General features: G+C 40.1%; 1 protein-coding gene across 1 annotated transcript in view; it reads left to right on the top strand.

Annotated features, from left to right (window-relative positions):
- Window positions 1-22,051, top strand: part of LOC134530833 (trichohyalin) — a 274,103-nt gene that overhangs the window by 180,615 nt on the left and 71,437 nt on the right. Inside the window, exon 7 of the mRNA XM_063366080.1 lies at window positions 14,983-15,039. Within this exon, the coding sequence (XP_063222150.1) occupies window positions 14,983-15,039 (57 nt within the window). The remainder of the gene's footprint in view (window positions 1-14,982; window positions 15,040-22,051) is intronic.

Below are 22,051 nucleotides of genomic sequence, written 5' to 3'. Positions count from 1 at the left end.
TGCGGCAGCACCGCCCCAACCTCCATCCAAACTTTTACCAACCAGCTATAACTCCACCACGGCCGAGAACTTCTGCATAACTAAAATAAACCTGCTCAGCGTCCCCCAGTAAACTTTTTTTTTTTTTTTTTTACTAACCAATAACAACCTGGTGGTTTCAGTTTCATCCCTTGGGGTTACGGGTGACATTTCGTCACCTAGAGCGGTCTCCTGGGTTCGATGGCCTTGGCCTGACATTCGGCCCTCGGTCAGCAAGCAGCTCTTCTGCGACGGGATCGCTCCATGGAGCGGATATTCTGAGCTCTTCCGCGCTCGGGTATTCCGTTGACAACCTTCGATGCCACCCTGACGCGCCTTCCCCCCCCCCCCACCCCTCTTTAGCGGTCTTACCAACCAGCGTGGGTTCGTTGCAAAGATCATCGCTTAGACTGTTTTTTTTTTTTGGCAATGGAGCAAAAATATTTATTCAAAATAACATATATTTGTAAATGTGTTTATTTACATTAAAACAACTGTATCACTACAAAATAGAGTTCGCAGTAATACTTAGTTCGCGGGCATTTATGCTTTGCGTTGTCCCGGTACCTCCAATAGTTCAAGTTAATTGTAAACCGTTCCCTGAGTATATATTTCTAGTACCAACTAACTGCGCACGTAATAAGCATGATACAATAAAATAAAGTCAGATTGTTGAATATTAATCATCTTTTCCATGGTCGAAAATAAAATGTTTGAGTGAAAAATAAAATAAAATATAAAATCATGCGCAAATTTTCGTAATAAGTACTCAGTATTATATCGAAAAACGTATAAAATTTACGCAAAAAAAATGACCATAGCCATATGCTGTACAAAGTTACAATAATTTTCTTGTGTTGTTACAAACTAATTTCTGGGCAACTGCTTTCCAAACGTTATCTTTCGTTAAAGTACAGAAAAAAAATTTTCTCCGTGGGAACACCGTGAGTGAAACAGTTAAAACAGTTTCCTCTGGGGCTGTTTCTTCAGCCGGCGATGGAGATCCATTGACTGGGAGATTCTTCTTCTTCTTTTTCCTGTCGCCCCGGCTCGAAAGAGCAGCTCGACCGTGACCAGGATTTCCCGTCGCGCCGGCTCCTCCAGGCACGGCGGAGCGATGATCTCCCGGTCCATAGGGCGGCTGTGTCCCTCCTCTCCCCTCCTCACCCCTCCTCGCCCTTCCTCACCCCACGCGCAGGAAACATTTCCCCGTCATTTCACGAAAGTTGTCTAAGAAATAAGCTTGCCATATTGCAAGAAATATTTTTGTGACTTTGAACAACACATGGCTGTGGTTACTTTTTTTTTTTTTATATATGTACGAATAAAGTTTTTCGAGATAACATTTGAGTATTTCTTACGAAAATTGGCGTGTAATTTTGTATTCTAATTGATGTTTCATTCAAGCATAAAGTTTTTAAAAATAAATTATTTAAATCTTTAAGAACTTAATTTTGCAATTGTAATGGAAAGCTATCCAGGGAACGGTTTAATAACTTTAAACTATTGGAGGTACTGGGACAACACAAAGCATAAATGCCCGGGTAAGAATCCGAACACAGTAGTACTGCGAACACTATTTTGTAGATATACAGTTTGTTTCATGAAAATGTAGAAATTTAAAATTGTCTTTAATTATACATGAATATAAATGTTTCATTAAAAAATAACTCGCAGTGCTACCCGAGTCTCGAAAAGCGCGCAACGGCGGGAACACGACAGCCAATACGGATGCGACGCGGCGACGGACGCTGCGCGAATGACATCATTTCCCCAACCCAATCACGTTCGACGCATCCGTGAAGTCGGTGCAATGAAATTCGCTGGCGCGAAAGACTGTCCCATTAGAAAGATTTTCTATTTTCATCGCGTTGCAGGAGCGACGCTACTGAAACACTGGTGCCAGTATTTTGTATGATGACTTGACTGATGCATTCTCGATGGTATTATTACTGTCTGTTTTTTTTCTTGTAAGTGTTTTTGAGCAACATGTTTATTTGTGAAATCTTTGTAATATGTTCACGCACATTAATTTTTTGTTCCGAATAAACATTAAACATTAATTAAACATTTTTCTCTCAAATACTTATTTGATTTAAAAATAGCTGTCGTATGTGTGGCGTATGTGTACTGGCCAGAAAATGTTTTATATAATATACGTTCATTTTTTTTCAACGCACGGGTAAAAACTACACGTTGTTCACAATTTCGCGATTTTTTGCTTTCGCGTTGTTGTGATTCCAGCGTGACGGGAACATACACGCATTGGAATAAATTGTTTCTTGGTAGTTTTCACATTAAATTTTATATTGAAATTGCGCCCGATTAGGTCAGTTGGTTTCTGGAGGCTTATTTTTCGCTTTTGGACCTTCATTAGGTGTCAGTATATACCATGATACAATGATAAAAACTGGTGAATGTTTTCAGTACAGCCAATGCCAAATAATAAAGTTTGTTTGTTACTGTTCCAAGATAATTCTTGTGATGCTCATTACAAAGAAAATAAACTCGAATCCTGTAATTTTACGAAGATATCTTTTTTTGTACATGTTTAATTGCATAAATATGTGTAAATTTTTATATATGCATATACATGTGTCTATGCATACGTGTAGGGCCTATATGCATACACATGTGTATATGCATGTAGGTGTGTGTATATGCATATAGGTGTCTATACATCGAGGCTGAGTTGCGACGCGGTGTCTCTGAGTGATTAGTAAGAACAGAGGTGTCCGAACAGAAAGGACAAGAGGTGTTTGCGTTTATTAAACTAGGTTAGTATTTTCTTTTAGATAGATATTCATGGAATAATATTGCTATAAATAAATATGCTATTTAACCAATTAATAGGACTATCCTACCGAACCCCGGATTCCCCCATTTCGTAGCAACAGTAATTGATTTAAGCGTGGAAGAGAAAGCTGTTGAAGACAAAGGCGTGATAGAATGTTTTGAAGCAAATTAGGACGCACTGGCTGTGAAGTAGTGAAAGGATTTGTGCAGGATTGGATAGCAAGGAGAAATGCGTCGATTAATTTTGGATCGATGACTTGAAGAACAGCAACAAAATATTTTCCTCTGCTACGTCTTCCCCTCCACCACCCAAGAAGCCACCATTCCGCTTCCGGTGTAGCAATCTCATTAAAAAATGAAGATGAAATATAAAGCTTAATATTTATTGTCTTCCAAGTTACGTGTAACCTATGTTTTAGCACACTCTTTCGTGGCCACTGTCAAGAGCAAGAGCAGAGTTAACTTTAATACTGTTTTGTACTTAGGTGCCTTAATATATATGGAAACGAAAACAGTCACAAAAGTAAACTGTCAAATGGGAATATTAGGGTCCTCTGATATTAGTATAAACTAATTAGACACAAGCCTGAAAATTTATGTCTGAGACGTTAGTATGAAATGTAACTAGCGTCGTGAAGATGATTATCTCTTTTACGCTAAGTAAACTCGAAGTCAGAGAAATGTCACTTTTATGGGTAAACACCTGTTTTGAACGGTATGAGTATTGCAGTGTAAAACGCAGTAAAAATGTTCTATACCCACTGAAGTATTTTTTTTTCTAGTTGCCCAACAGTTTAAATTAACTGCTGTGTTTCTTGGAAAGCTTTGTTTGGCGTAATGGAAGGTGCGCGTCACATAATTCTTTTCAAGCTGACAGAATGTTCTGAAAGGTTGGAAATGAAGAAAGTGGGAGGGGGAAAGACAACTATTTTCCTTATGTTTACTTTCAAAGAATTTCACCTCATAAATTGTAGCTGCTTTTGGTATTTCCGGGTCTTTCAGTAGATGACGTCACTGTACTGTTTTTCAAGCCCCCATTAAAAATAATACGGTCAAACAAAAAAAATGAGCAGAAAATTCTCACATTTCCTTTTAATTTTACTAACTATTGGTAACGCCTTTTATTCACGATCTTGTTTTTGTGGCAGGCAAAATCTGGCAACGTTTTACGTAATTGGAATTACAATTTAGCACGTAACACACTCTAAATTCCATTTAATCAAAACTGCTCCATTTTGAATTTTATTTAATTAGTTATTCAGTGAGTTTCATTCTTTAATCTCACACTCACAGCGAATCCACTGATTTACCAGCCAGTAACCACCTGCTAGCATAATTTTTAGTTACCTACTAGTTTTTAAGCTGATTCAGATCTTGTGTGAAGAACGTCTGATAAACAAATATTAGTATAATGGTGATACCACTGAATGGTCTCCGACCCGATTAACGCCGAAAATGACTTTTCACGGCAACAGCAGTCAAAGAACATATTATATGTGTTTCCTCGAGCAGCTGTAATTTTAACGCACACGAATTTAGAATATTTTTTCATGTGTTGATTATGAATGTATGAATTTGAGTACATATAAAACTTCAAGACCACTTGACTCCAAACTAACACAATCATGACCCCGATATCGCTAAGCCTTTGCTCATTAATCCGCGCGCCAGCGACGGGCGCACTCGGAGAAAGCCCCCTCCCCCCCCCCTTTTCATTTTCAACTCGCTGTGGTGCGGGAGAAAGCTACTTTAACCGCCGTGCTGCAGTCCCGAGTGAGAGGCGAAGAACATCGAACTCACTTGCGCATGCCTTTCGAATATTCGCAGATACGTCAAGGTTTATAGAAGTATTTTGTTCTGTAGTTCCAAATGGGGGGCATGGGGTAAAACCACGCATGACTAGGATCTTTGTTGATTCATATTTATTTATTTATAAAAAGTGTTAAACTTAAAAAAAAAAGTTTCCCATGTCTACCCCTTTCTTTCGATTTTGCCTATTATCTAAATCAACCTTGTTTTTATGTGTCTATATTTTGTGCACCGAACTGGGAGATATTTGTGCAAAATTATGGAAAGTATAGTGTCCATAAAATATTTACATTAATTTTTTAATGTATATATGTGTAAACGTTTTAGTTTTATATGATTTTAAGGGCTACGGACCAAGGAAACAAAAAAAATGTGACACATTTGCTGGGATTCACCCCTCATGTCAAGGATCGCAATAAGCTACGTAAAAATCTTTGGTAGTGAATATTTTTTAATGTGTTAAAAGGGTGGAGGAAAGTATTTATGGTCACATTAAAAATATACAACCTTCCGGTTTAGTACTACTTGTTTTCTTGATGGGACTTAACGTCGGACTGCTGTGCGCAATGGCGTAAGGCCCTACAATTCTGTCAAATATTTGTCGCCAACTATATTTGCCAATAGAGTTAGTATTGTATGGTAAATGGCTTCCAGTTTTCTCCATCAAATAAATTTGGACAGATAAACTTAATTTAAGTCTGAGCTATCTGAAACTTTTCAAATTTAATCTCATTCTTAAAATTAAATAACGCATCGCAGTGCTGGATGGAATTCTTGAACTTGTTATGATATTCGTGCAATTATAAATGTTTTAAACATATAAATTTTAATCACAATAATATTGGCTACATAAAAAAAAATTCAGTGACTTTTTTAAAGTTACAGAAACAAAATTTCCTTTTTACACATAAAATTATTTCGGATACAACATTCATACTATCATTATTTTAGTTACTTATTTCACTTTTATAACCTCTTTAATCGCCCGTAATATTTTACTTAAAACAGCCTATCTTGTAAGAATTCAATAAAAAGTTAATACTATAAAGTTTCCCCTAGTCTTGTGAACTTTGATTCGCGCCATCCGCTACAGATGGCAGCACCCTGGTTACCTATTTCCGTTCCATGCGACACCGCTCGCATTCACGAAATTACTCCTACCAAATTCCAACAGCTAGGATGTTACATATAAAAAGAGAATTAAAAATGGCGCATGAAACTGACCCTTAAGTGGCTTGAGTTAACCACAAAAGCTAATTTGTTCTCGTACATAATGCGTGGTAATCAACCTTGCAGTCATTTATAGGACCATGTATTTTTCGCGAAATGATTTCAAGACCAGTTGCGTGTTAAAACACTGTGTTTTGTGATTGGTTGAATTTTTTTTTTTTTTCAGTTGCATTTACTTATACTGTTGGTTCACGAATCACAGCATTTTATTTAATGTTACTTACAATGAAGAACATGGATTAAAAACATTTTTTATTGAAATACGCTTTTTATTGTTCGCACATTTTACGTGCCTGTAGAAATCTGTTTGTAACTGATGATGGGAACATATGTCAGTTACAGAAACGTCGTAATTGTTGTCTCTTATGCCAGTGTTTCAAGAAAGAAAAATAGGGGTTTAGGTGTTGAATATGCTACACCTGTACGCTAACCATTCGCACGATAGGACACAGCCAGTCCCTTGATTTTAGTCAACGGATTTTGGTATCCTATTCGTTGCCAATCTGTTGCCCAAATTTCGCGTATGCGCAGAGCTCACTTTTTTTGTTGATTTTATCCATATGGCGAACCCAAGTCGGACGCCATTTAATCGTATATAGTAACTTTTGTGATCATCGGGGGACGTACAAAGCGTATGGTGAACCAAATGGAACTTTATGATAGCGAAACTATCCTGGAATACATTTTGGACACTTTTATGGCCATACCAATAAATAATCGTGACATAAAAGGTTCTTGAGAAAATTAGAAAGACGTTTCTATTGTTGTATTGTCGTATTTTTGGTGTAATAATTTGATCGATGGTTCCGAAACGTCCGCTAGAATGCGAATGCGTTGCAACCAGTTTCTAGCCTCGCGCAGGTCACCGTTGGTTTAAACGGTTGTCGATTGGTTTCCCAACTGGGATTTAGTTTGGACACGTTAAGGAACACGACCCGCGGGTCAGGTTACGTTTGTTTCTCAATAAGGTAGTGCTTATTCTCTACCTTACCCGAACGTCTCGGAATACCGCCCTTAGGTTCTTCTGTGCCGTCGCCGTTTTGTTGTCCAGAATATATGTTTGGTTTCATCGTTGGGTTTGTATGTTGGTCGGTGTGTAGGTCAAGTTTTTTTTTGTTTCTTTTATTACTGTCGGCCCAATGTGTTAGTTTGTTTTCGCGATGTTTTTTTCCTGACTAATGCCTTCCGCGGAATTCTCAGTGCTGTCTATTTATTTATATTTCACATCAACATATTTTGGATTGTTTTTCTCTGTGTTTTTGTATTCATCCTTCTTGTCCATTCTTTTTGCTCATATGTGAACAAGCAGTGAAAACTAGCAAAGGCGTATGTCCATAAAACATGTTTTCAATCAGTCCTGGTAGCATATAGTAAGCCAGTGCTGACTTATGCGCAGAAGAAATGAATCTGCTTGTAGCATACCGTTTGTTCGAGAATGCATCGCTGTGACCACGTAGAGCAGGGCAGTTGGACGCACCCATCCGCCTTCCGGGACCACGATGAACAAGGAATCTCTTTGGGTACAGTCTGTCTCGTGTAACTAGTCTCAAACTTTGTACCGCCGGTCTGCGTATCCTTCTGCCACCTGTTGTTCTGTCAACAGTGATTCTGAACAACTTCACGTGGCTGTCGGCGTTCGTGAATAAATATCACGCGTTCTTTGCAAGTGACAGTTGAGAAATGGGCGTCTCCGGTATTTTTTTTTTTTTTTTTTCACGACTGTCGTATTCGAGAAAAATTACGCGGCACAGACTTCACGGTGCGTCGGGAAGGCAGGGAGACGCGTCGCCGGAACTTTCTCCGCGCTGATGAACGGCGCGTCGCGGCTTCCTGTCACGTGACCTCTCGGCGAGATACGATACACGGTGGTTTGTGTCTGTGTTGGCGGAGGGCTTGGGAAGGAGGGGGGGGGGGGGGGCAGATACTGCACCTCGCACACAGCCAGAGGCACGCCCATCCTCATGAGAGGAACAGCGAGGACTTCGCTCGCGATCGAAAATACATAAAAACAACTTTAAAAAGTCGTGAAAATGCCGGCATTGCAATTTTGACCACCCTTAGTGAACACTTTTTTTAAAAAAAATATAATAATAATTTATTTTAAGATTAATATTTTCTAAAAATTTTTTGTTGTATGGTTTTCATTCTGTCGAGATTGCTCTGAGTTTTGAAGTACGTGCGGTTCCGTTGATTACGCAAAAAAAAAAAAAAAAAAACTGTGCAACATATTTTAATATTCCAAATAAAAAAGGAGCCGTTTTAATATTACCAATTCGAATACTCAACCTCTTAAAACACGAAGAAAAAAAGGAAGTAATTTTTATTTTTATGTGATGTTATCTTGAATGGACATAGGCAGTGATTTCACTTTTATCACTGTAATTTATGAAAGGATTTTTTTTAATGGTAGGTTTGAAAATATCTTTGAATTTGTTCGATAAAAGTAGTACAAGAACATTTCTAACGTCAAAGGAAGGGTTTTGATAAAATCCTTACTGAGAAAAGTGTCTTGTTTTCAGGAATTAAATTTAGGTTTTCAACCCGTTTACTCTTTCACTATAGAGACAGCAGGAGGATAAACGAAACACAGTTTATAAGTAGAGGCATGCATATTTCGCAGAAAAAATCTGCGTGCTCATTAGATTGCAATAAGGTTTGCCTGCGCTAGTGATTATACCCTTGTAATTGGCGGATGTCTGCAAGATAAGCCATTGTCCTATTTGGCCGGGCCATTCAGGATACATTTGCTTCCGCACTGGATGTCGGTGATTGGTGTGCTGGCAGTAGAAATGTACCTGCAATAAACCCAGCAAACCACGAACCACAAACAATGCTACAAGGTTTTACAACACAGCTGGCCTGGAAATCTTTTCGTGAAATTACATGGCCTTAATCTTAATCTATACCCATTACTGAAGGCATGGTTTTTACGCGAATTTATTTAGAGACTAGCTGTATGTTAAAACACTGTAGTATCGTCTGGGTTTGGCGATTGGTTGTGTTTCTATTAGGTACATGCCTACTGTCGGTACAAGAGCGGAAGCAAACGCGTCCTAAATAGCTTGGCCAAGAAAGGTAATTACTTCTCTAGACGGCTGCCAATCATAAGGAAAAAAAAAAACAGTGTCGTGGAAATATCTTGTGAGAATTTTTTTTACTTTTGTAAAAAAAAATTCCTGTTCTTAGCTATTACTAGGAACTGTAAAAAAAATTACGGATTCATTTCGCAATATGCTAAAATTATAATTTTACATTTGTGAGTATTCTGCTATTATTTCAATGTCAATCTGGATGACTCTGGGTCCATTAGATAACTTCAACGCCTCGCGCTTCGCTAGTCGGCATCCAAGGAACAAGTGACGTTTTGCCCGAGTGTGCAGAGGACTGTGAAGTCTGTCCTGGAGGTCATTGAACCCGCGAATATATCCAGTCCCTAGCTTTTTTTCCATGATTTGGTTTGCAGACTTAAAATTTCTGAAGGCAACCAGGGGCGTAGGAACCGGGGGTTACAGGGGGGACGTGTCCCCCTGAACTTTTTGGGTGGATGAGACTGTCCCCCCCCCCCCCCCCAACTTTCTAGACCGTGATATTTTTATTTATAATATTATTCTGCCCAACTTTATTTGTAATTTCTTCACTCTCAAATTTTATCTTAAGGAAACAACACAGACCCGTGGCTGGGAATGAAGGATCTGTGCTTTAGGAAGTGGAATTTCTCTGGGATGTCGCTGAAAAATCGCTAAATAAATCAGCAATTAGTACTCGACATTTACCTTCGATGTTCAAGAAAACACTATCGATGTATTTAAATAGCATTTCTGCGCTAAGGTTTAATCTTAATGTGGGAAAATTAAGGTATTCATATCGCAATAGGCTAGACTCCAAACACGTTTATCTGTGTGCTGCTTCAACGATTGAATAACAGTTAAGCTAAAAAACTTCGAGCAAATGGAAAATCCTCAACAAAAGAATATCGGATAACAAGCAACCCAGAAAACAGAAGTCACGAGTTAGTAGCCAATGAGCATATGTCATTGGCTCGAGTACATAGAGGATCGTGGAGTCTATCCTGGAGGTCATTGAAACAGCGAATTTTTCCAGTCCCTTGGGATTGGATTTCTGTGAATTTTAATATCGATGTATCCAGTGGTTAGATACAAAAACTGCTTAAAAAGCGCTATTTTGCACTTTTAATTCAAAATTTTCCGGCGGAGGAACCCTGGACCCCGTCTTAGTAAGAGGGGAATGGGTTTACATGACATCAAAATCATTATTTGTCCCCCCCCTTTCCCCCAACTTTATGAACACAGCTACGCCAATGAAGGCAACACGGTGTTTCAGTGTTAACATTTCGGCGCGAAGTCCGCGGCGTCGCGCTGTAACGGCTCGCCGCTGGTTATCTGGGGCCGCGGAGCCGGCGGCCAGGGCACACACGCGGGCAGCCACCATGGCCGGCGCTCCGCACGCAGTTCGTTGAACCTCCACCGCGAGCTCCCGCCGGGCGCTGTTGGTCTGGTCGTTTAGCGGCGTCCTGTTTGCCGGCGCGGCCGGCACCTGCCGCTCGCTGTTCCCACGTGTCGTCAAACAGCCCCTCTCACCTCGCCGACTGTCTCACGCGCCATCTTGATTTTTCCCCTCTCCCCCACCCTTCGTCACTTTTTTTTCAACGGCCATTTCCAAAACTCGATATCTCTCTTGCGGTAGTTGTTCTGCCGCAAACATTTTCAACACATATTTCACTTAGGCCGGTAATCCAAGACTCAAAAAATAAGGGTTTATGTGTTGAATATGCCACGCCTGTACCCTAACAGTATTCCCGAGTGCCCGACAGGACTCGGTCAGTTCCCATATTTTTAGGGCACGGATGATGGTGTCCTATCTGTTGCCTAAAATTTCGCGCATGCGCAGAGCTCATTTTTCCGTTGGTTTCGTCCAGATGGCGGACCCGCGTCTGGTGCTATTAACTCGTGTATATTCAATTTGGTAAATATCGGGGGACGTACTTTTTTTTTTTTTGGTGTCAAATGAAACTCTATAGTAGTGAAACTATCCCGGAATACATTTTGTACACTTTAATGGTCATAACAAGAAATAATCGCAATATAAAAGGTACTTGAGAAAATTATAATAACGCCTTTAAATTAGTATGATGATGCTTTTATCTCCTGGATTTTGGGCGTAACAAGTGTATCGGTAGTTTACAAACGTTCCGCATTGGAACCAGTATTTAGCCTCGCGCAGGGCACCTTTATTCAATTTTTTTTTTTTTTTTTTTTTTTTTCGGTTTCCTTGGACATGTTCTAGAAGACTGCCTGCGAGTTAGGTTACGGTTGTATCCCAACAAGGAAATGCTTATTCGCTACCTTACCAGAACATCTTGGAATACCGCCTTTAGGGTAATATTATGGCCATCATAGGTGTAAAACGCACAAGTATTCGTAATTGCCATCACGTGTGCGACGTTTTACACCCATGTCGTTACCCTAAATGACTTCCTCTTGAAAATATTTGTGAGTTAACAATTTTAAAAATAGCCCTCAGGAGAAACTAATGACGAAAGATTTAAAAAAAATAAAATAATCCTTGGCGTGTGAGACTCAGCCTTATGGCCTTAATGCTTGTTCTTACAAGACATTTGCTTTCTTTCATTTACTTTTCGTTATTATAATTTGAGGGCTTCCTGTGAATTGATCATAATAGCTGTTTTTCGTTTTATATTTCGTTTGAAATTTTTTCAGCACATATATTCTAGATATTATCTAATGGTGGTAACAAGCCACGCCAGTTTTCATAATTATGATCACTTAAAGTAACCTTATGTAAACGACAAGTGCAAGCGCTGTCGGAATATATTAACAGGAAATTATCTTAATTAATAGTAGGTTATCACACGTAAAATAAATAACGAGCTCAACGCACGAGACCGAGCCTTGAGAGAAACAATAACAAAATATGATGACACACGTGAGCCTTATGCTTGTTTACTCGCAACATAAGCTATCTGCGTGACAGTGGTCGCTGAGATAGCTACCAATGCAACGTGAGTTTCTGTCCACAAATACTTATTGCACCGTGGATGTGTGGTCAAATAAATTTGACTGTTGTTTAACTAAAAAAAAATTAAATTATTAATAATAAAACGCGTAGATCTATAGTAAGTTGTTTACTATATAGTAGTAGACTTGGATTCACACATCTGTTGAGCCAGGACTTGTATGCTCGATGGTGTTGGTCACAGCTTAAAGTCTCGTAGAGGCGCGTTACCAACGAGAATGTTGCACGCCAGTTCGGCGTCTGGCGCGTAGAGGCAGTAAAACGTGTGATGCTCGAGCTATTGTCACCCTTAGCAACTCCGCCCCTTCCCTCCTCTATGAGAACTCGTGAGCCCAGACGGCGAGGCGCACCAGGAAGCAGGCGCTCGGGACAGTCACTTTCTCCACTCGACCGTGGCTCTTGGGACGACGGTCGGCCGGAGGAGGGGGGGGGGGGGGGGGGTGACGACCCGCCGACAGACGTTCCCACAGCCACCCGACACACGCGGCTCAGGTTTACCAACAGCCAGCTGAGAAAGTGAAAACATTGCCGCGCGCTCCCCCGATCACTCCCTCCTTTTACCCTTCATCCGCCGAGTACATACATACTTTATTTGACTGCTGCAAGAAAGCAGCTTGTTTGAGCAGTGTCGAGTGGGGGAAGGAAGTAAGTGGAGACAGATAGTCATTCGTCCATCGTAACACGCAGCTTTCTTTTTAAGACGGAGAGATAAGGTCCGAAATTGTTTTCAACATATTTTATGTTATCATAATCATGTTGAACGTTTAAGCCAAAGATCAAACATTAAGGGATTTTAGAATGTTATGACATGGTTTGTATTGAAAATATTGTTACTGTTGGGGAAACACCCAAAGATAAATTCAAAACACACACACACACACACACACACACACACACACACACACACACACACACATATATATATATATATATATATATATATATATATATATATATATACTTATTACAGGTGGAACTTATTATTAGCAGCCATTAACGCTACAATCGTTCCACTAAATTACATAATATGCTTTAACGAAGCCAAATTATGAAGAAAAAAACCATATTTAGGCCCACAAACATTTAATATTAAGATGGCGCATTTAAATTCACATCTCTCCACCTTAAAATCAATAATTTAAGATTCGCTTTCGTCAAGGCAATCGATACGTATTTACAGATTTTCTTAGACTGTTGAAGAGTTAACGGTTATAAAACATAAATTTAATTTGTAATAATTTTTTTAAACAAATTGTTTGTTTAAATACAATGATTTATAACAATAAATTACCGAATTCTTTCAGTAATTTTTTTTTTACAGAAATACGATTAAATTACATGCTACAATTAAAGAAAAACAAATTTTTAATATCAAAAATAAAACTTTATTTCTGCCTTAAACACTGAAATCACTTGTTATCTTTCAGTACATCATTATATTTCATACGAAACACGGGTTTGATTGTAAGCCTTTAATTTAAATTAAATTAAAAAAATAATTTTATTTCACGGCAACTTATAATCTGCGAAATTCTTCACTTACACCCCTATGTAAGGTCTGAAGTCCTTTCGTATGTCAATGCCATGTCATGTACGTAATTTAGAAGAATAATTATAAAAATAAGTGACAAACGAAAATAACGATAAATCCAAGATGGCGGAGGTCACTGCCCGAGGACAATCACCAGGGACCGGAAAAATTCACGGATTCCTTTCGCGATAGGATAAAATTCAAAAAGGTTTCTTCTATTAGCACACACTTTAAAGGGAGTACTCCTGGCCTATAAGAAATTCTCAACTAACTATTTACCTAATCACAGGCTACCAGTAGTCGGAAGCCAATGAGCAGGTGCAATTTGCCTGAGCATACACAGTACTGTGGAGTCTATCCTAGTATAAATTGGTAGATGATTAATAGAGCCACGGAAATTTCGCGGATTCATTTAGTCGCAAGCTAGAATGCAAACCTCCACACTGTCGCACTGTGTTCATGATTGGACCGCAGTTATCTGGACACGCCCCTCTACGACCGTGAGCCAACGATGACCAGCTAGGAGAGAAGTAAGCGAATCAGGTAGTGCCAAATAACAAGGCTAAAAATGTTCTCGCTGAGAAATCAACCAATGGGAAAGTAAACATGGGTCGAGCACACCTATAACTTTGAATTCTATCCTGAGGCCAGAGGAATCCGCGATATTTCCGAGACTCTAATGATTAATCACAATAAGTAATTGCTGTAATTTGTAATGAGTTAGTATGTACTTTCATGTTTTATTCCTAGATAATACTTATACGTGGTTTGTGTCTCATGGCCTAGTGTAAGAGAAGGCGTAAACGCCTTAACTATGCCAATTAAAAGTCGACTAAATAAATAAATAAAACATTACGCTTTCAGGAACAAATTTATATTTATATATATATTAATACAAAGAAGCCCTGGGTAAAAATGTTTTCTACTGTTTAACATTTTCAAGTTATACGATAGCGTTGGTGACGTCTTGCGACTTGCGTGCTCTATAAACGACTGTGACTTTCTTCCGTTGGTTGCGCTGTTGCGTCGCCACGTTCCTTGCGTAGTTTTTTTTAACCCAGCCTAAAATCTTTAAATACCTGGGTTTACATCCTGGTGGCCTAACGCACTGCAGGCATTTTTCGATTTATTTGATTCGTGACGTGTTTTTTTTTTTTGGTTCGTAGGCCTACTGACCTCGGTGCTGACGAGCCCTTAAGCTCAAATTCTTACACGTAACATTTTTGTAAACTTAATTGCGATTTATTTTAACGTCCATGTTTGTTTCCCAAAACCACAACAGAGGCGTCGGTGCTAGAGTTAATTGGCACTGCGCGTCTCTCTCCATCTACTCGCTCCCTTCAGGTCCGTTCCACTATGTCACGTAAACGGAGACGTATCCCCCGGAAGTAATAACCGGAGGTATTTGAAAACGCAAGTTTTTTTTCCGGTCCCTAGCGATCACTCGTTTTCAACGAGTGCGGGGCTGATGGCGCTGGTGTGAGTGGTCGTGCGAGCTGGGAGCAGCGCGGGAAGCTGACACGTGCGTGTGTTGCGTGTTGCAGGCCGCCAGGAGCGCTGATGGCAGCATGACCAGCATGAGGGACTTCGCCAAGGACTCGGTGAGTGCCCGCGCGGGCGCCGGCTTCGCCACGGCTCTGCTCTTACGTCCGCGCGCCGGCCCGTACTGCTGTACAGGCTGCGTCAGGTTTACACCAAGCAAACTTCGGCTGCGGGTTCACAGAATAAGTTGAAAACCTTTTTACGTCTTATGTCTGGAGCCATGTATTTTACGCGAAATGATTTCCACTCTGTAGCATTGTCTGTTTGGTGGTTGGCTGGGTTTATTTCATACACACGTCTACTTTAATAACACCAGTCATAGCCATCCAACGCGGAAGTAAACGCGGCTTGAATGTCCCAGCCAAATAGGGCAAGGGCTTATCTTACAGATGACCACCAATTACAATGAAACAATCGCTAGCGCGGGCATTATGCCCTAAAGTGCTTTCCATGGCTGGTGTACGCCTTTGAAGTTCCAAATGAACAACAATTTTTTTTGCAAATATTACAGAAAGTACATATTTTAGACGAATGTTAAAATTTTGGATAATTTTTAGCTTGACGAAGTTCCACACCCACTACATGACTACTTGTATGTTATTTTTATTTAGTGAGGAACCTGCAGCCGGAGATTGTCGATAAAATTCTGACTGAACTTTGTACACACAGGTCGTAAAAATAAATGTTTATAATTTGAGTATGTTCACTTCATAGGCTTCACTTCACTTTCCAAACCGTTAAAAAAAACGGCAGCGCAAAAAAAAAGATTGAATTAATGAACAAGTTTTTTATGGTTTCGTCGACAGGAGGTCATCAGGGATGCATGAGGGGTGAAACGAAGAGATGAAGCATTGACGGAATGCATTGACGGAATGCATTGATGGTGGCGGGAAACGGGAGTATCGCAAGAAAACCCACCTACCTGCCTATGACACGCTCAGAACGTACTGTATAGTGTTTTACGTCGCACGGTTATGCATAAGGCTTGAGCGGCCCGCCTACCGAAGGGGTGCAGAGTTTCAAAACACACCATGAGATTTGAAGAAGAAAAAAAAACTGATCAAGATATCTGAGCGCTGTCTGTTTACAAAAACATCATTCGAGAATACGCCGAAGGCAGACGAGTAGTTATGTTTCCTTTTTAATTTTAAACTGTATTTTTGGTAGAGTCCAAATGGATGAAAATCGTGTTTCCTGAATAATGTTTGGACAAGAAACACAATAATCGTGTTTTCTGAATAATTTTTAAACAAAAAACTCAGTAGAGATGATTAAAAACGCTCAACCACCTATACCATTCTTAAAAACACCCTTGTTTTCATTTCCCCGCCATATAATGTTATGGTCACCGCTCAAATCTCACAAGAGAAGCTGCGCGCCAGTTCAGAGCCTTGCGCTTAGAGGCGATAACACAAATACACCCCTGACTAGGCAGTGACTTAAGAGCGCTGGGTTACCAAACGAAATATAAAAAAAGCATATCTTCTCCCGCGCTGGCGGAAGTCTGTACGCGCACCCACATTCGCTCGGGATGTGGGTCGGAGATGTACAAACTCGCAAGTAGATATAGAGGTAGAACCGTCGCGTCATTCTTCGAACTGCGGTCAGGTTAGCCACAAGGTGGTAACAGAACGTGGTGTCGACGAGACGTACAAAAAAAAAATCACGTTTCTTTACACGCCATCTGCTTGTTGAAGGTCATAGTCGGTGGCGGTCAACTTTAACCACCGGCAAAGTTTTATTCATTGTGTCTTGTAGCTTTTTATCTTATTTCGTCTACCGTCCTTCGCCGACGCATCTGGCCTGCTTCGCGGTCGTGTCCGAGTCCCCAAACCACCCCCATTACGTGCACGCGAACCAGCACTGAATTAGTACACGGGGTCCCGAAATGTCGGTTTATTCGGAAACAAATATGTAGCTGCTAATGACTGCTTTAGTGGGTGAGCGGTTTTAGATTATACAATTTCATAATTTTTCAACAAAAAGTAAGCTTAATCGTCTAGGATGATTCAATGAAGTACAGTCTGTAGGACAATATTAACAAATTAGCTATACTCAATAATTATTTTTAAATCTTCGTAAGCTGTACAAACACATAACACCCTGTCAATAGCTTGAAAAGACATAGGTACTTAAGATTTAGCTAAAGAAATATTTGTAGAAGATAAACTACGTCAGGAGGATTGAGAAATTCAGTTTTAATAATTTTTGCCTCCCAGTAAAAGTATTTCTGTTAAAATCTCGAAAAAGAGCTGGCAAAGAGTTTAAGTCTCTCTAAATCCATTCTTTGATTTCATGGACGTTCTATGACTACCTTGTACTTCAGTCTTTTTTAGCATTTACAAAACTTTAGAAATGTCTGATTTTCACTCTTTTTCTTTGCGTATAAAACTTTGTATGCTTTCCACGAAACTTTGTTTGCGGTCAGTGTTTTTGAATTTTTTGCCATCGCCTGGTTTTGGCTTGTTTTTCCGTGTGGTTTTTGCATGGATATTCATCGTAATTCTCTATTATTGAGGTTTCTTATGACGTACGGTTTAAATCAGCAATGGCGTGTGTCTAAGCAACAGCTTAAATACATCCTGTAAAGTTTAATAACTTCCATTAAATGTTAAGAAGCGTAATCAAATATTTTGTGAGCGTGTAGTGGCATCGGCCATCGAGACGTTAGGTCCGGACAGCGCGCGAAGTCGAACTACATCGAGGTACGACGCCACAGCTGGAGTCCTGAAGGTTGCGGCCGTGCCTGGGATCAGTCCCTTGCGGGAGTAGCGTCGCCGAGCTATCGGGACTCTTCACGAGCGGAGGGGAGAGATACCTTTCAGTTACTCTTCGATCTCAAAATTATACTTTCCGTGTAAACGTGAACATGTCTTAGTCTCTGCACATACGGAGCAGCGCGCGGGATGTATACCATGGGGGGTTTTAGTTTGTTTTCAATGTTGGTTAGCAACGGGTTAGCAAAGCAAACCGTTGCTGTACAAAGGCTTGACAGTAAGTCGTTAGGTAGGATCATAAACAATTCTGTTGTGTCGTGGGTATTATAATTGAATATAAATAATATGTATAAGTATATTTATAATAAAGTGTAATACTAAAAAAATATTAACACACCAGCGAGATATGGCCCATTAAACTTTATTATAAAGAAAAAAAGGTGAACAAACATATTTCAGTAATCGCCAGAGATGTGTAACATCTAACTTCGGTAATGATCAAATTCATGTGTTCTCATGTTTCAAATAAACTTCTAATACGCAACTCGGACACGAAATCTTTACGTAGAAATCTTTAAAACAATGCCCAGCGTGATACATAAATATACGCAAATGGTGTTTTCAACGACATCTATGGACGCGAATCACACGTAGTTTCCGCAATCGCCGCTAGAATTCGCTACCGGAGCAACTACGTCGACTATCGAATCATTCGATTTGCAGAGCGAAAGTTTAAAAGCGAAAAATACTTGAAAGAAAGACAAGGAATTTTATTAAAATACTGCCCATTTTGTTAAAATTAATAAAACAGTTAATACAATAACGTTTCCCTTTGGCTTCGTGAACTTTGTTTCGCGCAATCAGCCACGGATGTCAGCACCGTGGTTACACGTTTCCGTAAGACTTCCGTTCCATTCACGGATTACTCATACCGAACGTCGTATACCGAGAGCTAACATGTTGCACGTCAATCTGTTCTGCTATCCAGATGGGATGGGTTGGTGAGTATTCGTTGTGATTTTCATTTCAAATATGAACACGACGAAGATCCCACACACCCACTCCCTGACTCTTCATCTCCACGGGGAGACACGACCTTGCTCGAGGATTAGGACGAAGAGGGCTCTGGGAAGGGATGTGGGCTTGATAATGGGACGAGGGGGGAGGGGGGTCTGACGCCACGACCGTTACCCGGCCCTCGCGCGCGCAACGGCGATGGGTTACGGGAGGAAGGGGGGTTGGGAGGGGAGTCCTGCTCGTCGCCGGCCGCGGCCAGATGACCCAGTGACTGGTCCAGGGAGTCGTTCACCTGCCAGCCTCCGAGCTCCGCCGTGAACTCCCGCCGCGACAACGCCCTCCACTCCCCCTTCTCCCCCTTCTTCCACGTCTGCACCCCTTGGGGAAAAAAAGGGGGGGGGGGGACGATTATGCAACTCCACAACACAGACCCGTGGCTGGGAATGAAGGATCTGTGCTTTAGGAAGTGGAATTTCTCTGGGATGTCGCTGAAAAATCGCTAAATAAATCAGCAATTAGTACTCGACATTTACCTTCGATGTTCAAGAAAACACTATCGATGTATTTAAATAGCATTTCTGCGCTAAGGTTTAATCTTAATGTGGGAAAATTAAGGTATTCATATCGCAATAGGCTAGACTCCAAACACGTTTATCTGTGTGCTGCTTCAACGATTGAATAACAGTTAAGCTAAAAAACTTCGAGCAAATGGAAAATCCTCAACAAAAGAATATCGGATAACAAGCAACCCAGAAAACAGAAGTCACGAGTTAGTAGCCAATGAGCATATGTCATTGGCTCGAGTACATAGAGGATCGTGGAGTCTATCCTGGAGGTCATTGAAACAGCGAATTTTTCCAGTCCCTTGGGATTGGATTTCTGTGAATGCGTGTGAATGATTATTAGAGTTTTTGTTAGACATTCTAGAAGAAATATATCTTTGTACATTTTCTTAAATGACTTTTACAAAACATGTTATATTTAAGTTAAGGTAGCTAAGGTATTAGGTAGATTTTTAAATTTACCTGTATACATATTATTATATTAAGTATTCATCTTTTTTTTTATAAATTAAGTTTATAATGTCTGGAATATCAAACTATATTTATTACCTTAAATGTTTCAAACATGCTTTTATTTGGTAGTTTTTTTGTTTAAAAATGTGTTTTGCTTCAAATTTTCAGTAATTGTTATAATTTAAGTTGGTTCGGTTTCGTTCGTTTTGTTTATTAATTTTTTTTTTCACGAAGCTGCCTCAAGCGATAGTAACGGGAGCACAGACAAAGAAGCCGAGTCGATGTCGTCGGCAGCAGCCAGGGCAGAGGGTCGTCCACGCTAGAAAAAAGAAATAGCGAAGCTCTTAGGTCAGGGTTTGGCCTGGATCCACTCGTAAGACCGCGTGCGTCCGCGTCCGTTCACTTATAAATTCTCCGCTGGCCGTCTGCCAGTCGCGAGTTAAAAATACCTCCGGCACCTGATGGCTAAACACCCTGGAAATTTGCGGACTCGATTGGACTCCGAACACGTGTTTCATTTTTTCAACGTTCTTAACTAGGCCATGGTTGATTTAATACAAATTTGCGGACATGCACCATTGCAGTTTGCACCGTTAGCCAAGGAGAAAAAAATCTAGAATGTAAAAAAAAAAAAAAAAAAAAAAAACGAAAATGCAGTAATGGGGAAGTGAAAACTTGAAACTTTGTTTTTAAATGTGTAATATGACATTTTCTGCGTCAAATGTACGTAAGCAAATGATTTTGGTATTATATCAGTATGGTGTCAGCATGTTCACATTTATCCTTTTTAGTCACAACAAATGTCAATGGTATGTCAAAATTGCGTAAAAATTCAATACCTAACTATGACTTACAAGTGATGTCAGACCTGGGTCATGTGTTCACTAGGCAATGTACAGTATGCACAAATTAAACAATTTAACTTCACTTACTGCTATGGCAGCATGTTGGTGACGCGAACTCACAAGATTTTACCCATCCAAAAAGAGTCCAACACGCACATGATACAGTCGAGTATATACAATGTATTAGTGCATATATATGCGCGTCACCAGTCTGGCGCAACACGTCACTAGCATGTCAGGAACGCGAATCCATAAGTTTTGCCCCTACCAAAAATCGCTCAACGTGGCTTAAGAAGTTTTTACTTCAAAAATAATGATAATGTAAACATAAACCCACAGAGAACAAGCCTAAATCAGCTGATGTCGAAAAGATGGACCCAACGATGAAAGTAAACAGGTACTATGTGCAACAGAACGACACGAACACATTCAAACATTAAATATCAGACAGCACAAGAAATCCGTGGAAGGAATTTAGTCATTAAAAATGTAACAGCACACAGTGGGCTCAACATGACGAGACAGTTTTAAGAAGAACAGTAAACGCAGATAGACAACAAACCTGGACAACGCAGCAAACGTATGAACACAACGATGAAAATAAACAGGTATCATGGACAACACAACGACGACAGCATTAACGAACACAGTAGGTTTCCTATGACAAAACAGTTACGTAGTTTCGGGAACGGGCATCTGTTCCAGTCATCAGTCACAAAAAGATTGATATCGGACACTGGAAAATACAGGGTTTGTATGTGTTCTAACTCTTCTTCTAGCTCAGTCAATGGCAGGCCAGGGCTACCCTAATTGAACGTGCACCTAAGAGCTAATATTATAGACTGGTGTATTGCATGTGATGGAATTTTGAATCATTACTAGGCTTATGCTTAATTATTCAAATCATAACAGGATGTAGCATCGTCTGTGTTTCTTAATTGGGCGAGTGTCTCTCAGGTACATGTCCACTGTCGCCACACGACAATTTTTTCGAAGCAATTTTGCGCGAAGGCAACGGCGTCTCTTGCAGACGGCCACCAATTACAGCTAAAACCGTGGCTACGCAGAAAGCTTCGCTATGTTCGCGATGTTCGCTGTGCCAGGTGGCCACACAGGATAGTCTAGTTCGCGATGTCGGAGAGACGCATGCCGTGGGATTCGAGTGATGATTCCGTCGATGATAATATTCTGATGGCTCTCACAGGATGTGAACGTAAAAAGAAATGGGTCCATGAATTTAATATTAAACAAACGAATGTGAAGTATTTCATAATTTTATTAAGAATATGCTTGCGAGGACGAAACCAAATTTATGCATTATTTCAGGATAAATTCAACTCTGTTTGATAGCATTCCCTTGGAATCAAATCCCAGGCATTGTCCTGCATAACCTGCCTTCTGTATTCTTCCATTGATTTATAACATAAACATAGATATTTTCGTAACCTTTTAATTAACTTTTCCGTCGACTTGACA

This window comes from Bacillus rossius, chromosome 3 (genome assembly GCF_032445375.1).
Source record: "Bacillus rossius redtenbacheri isolate Brsri chromosome 3, Brsri_v3, whole genome shotgun sequence".
NCBI lineage: Eukaryota > Metazoa > Arthropoda > Insecta > Phasmatodea > Bacillidae > Bacillus > Bacillus rossius.
The sequence above is the reverse complement of the archived record's forward strand: the minus strand, read 5'-3'. Positions and strand labels throughout refer to the sequence as shown.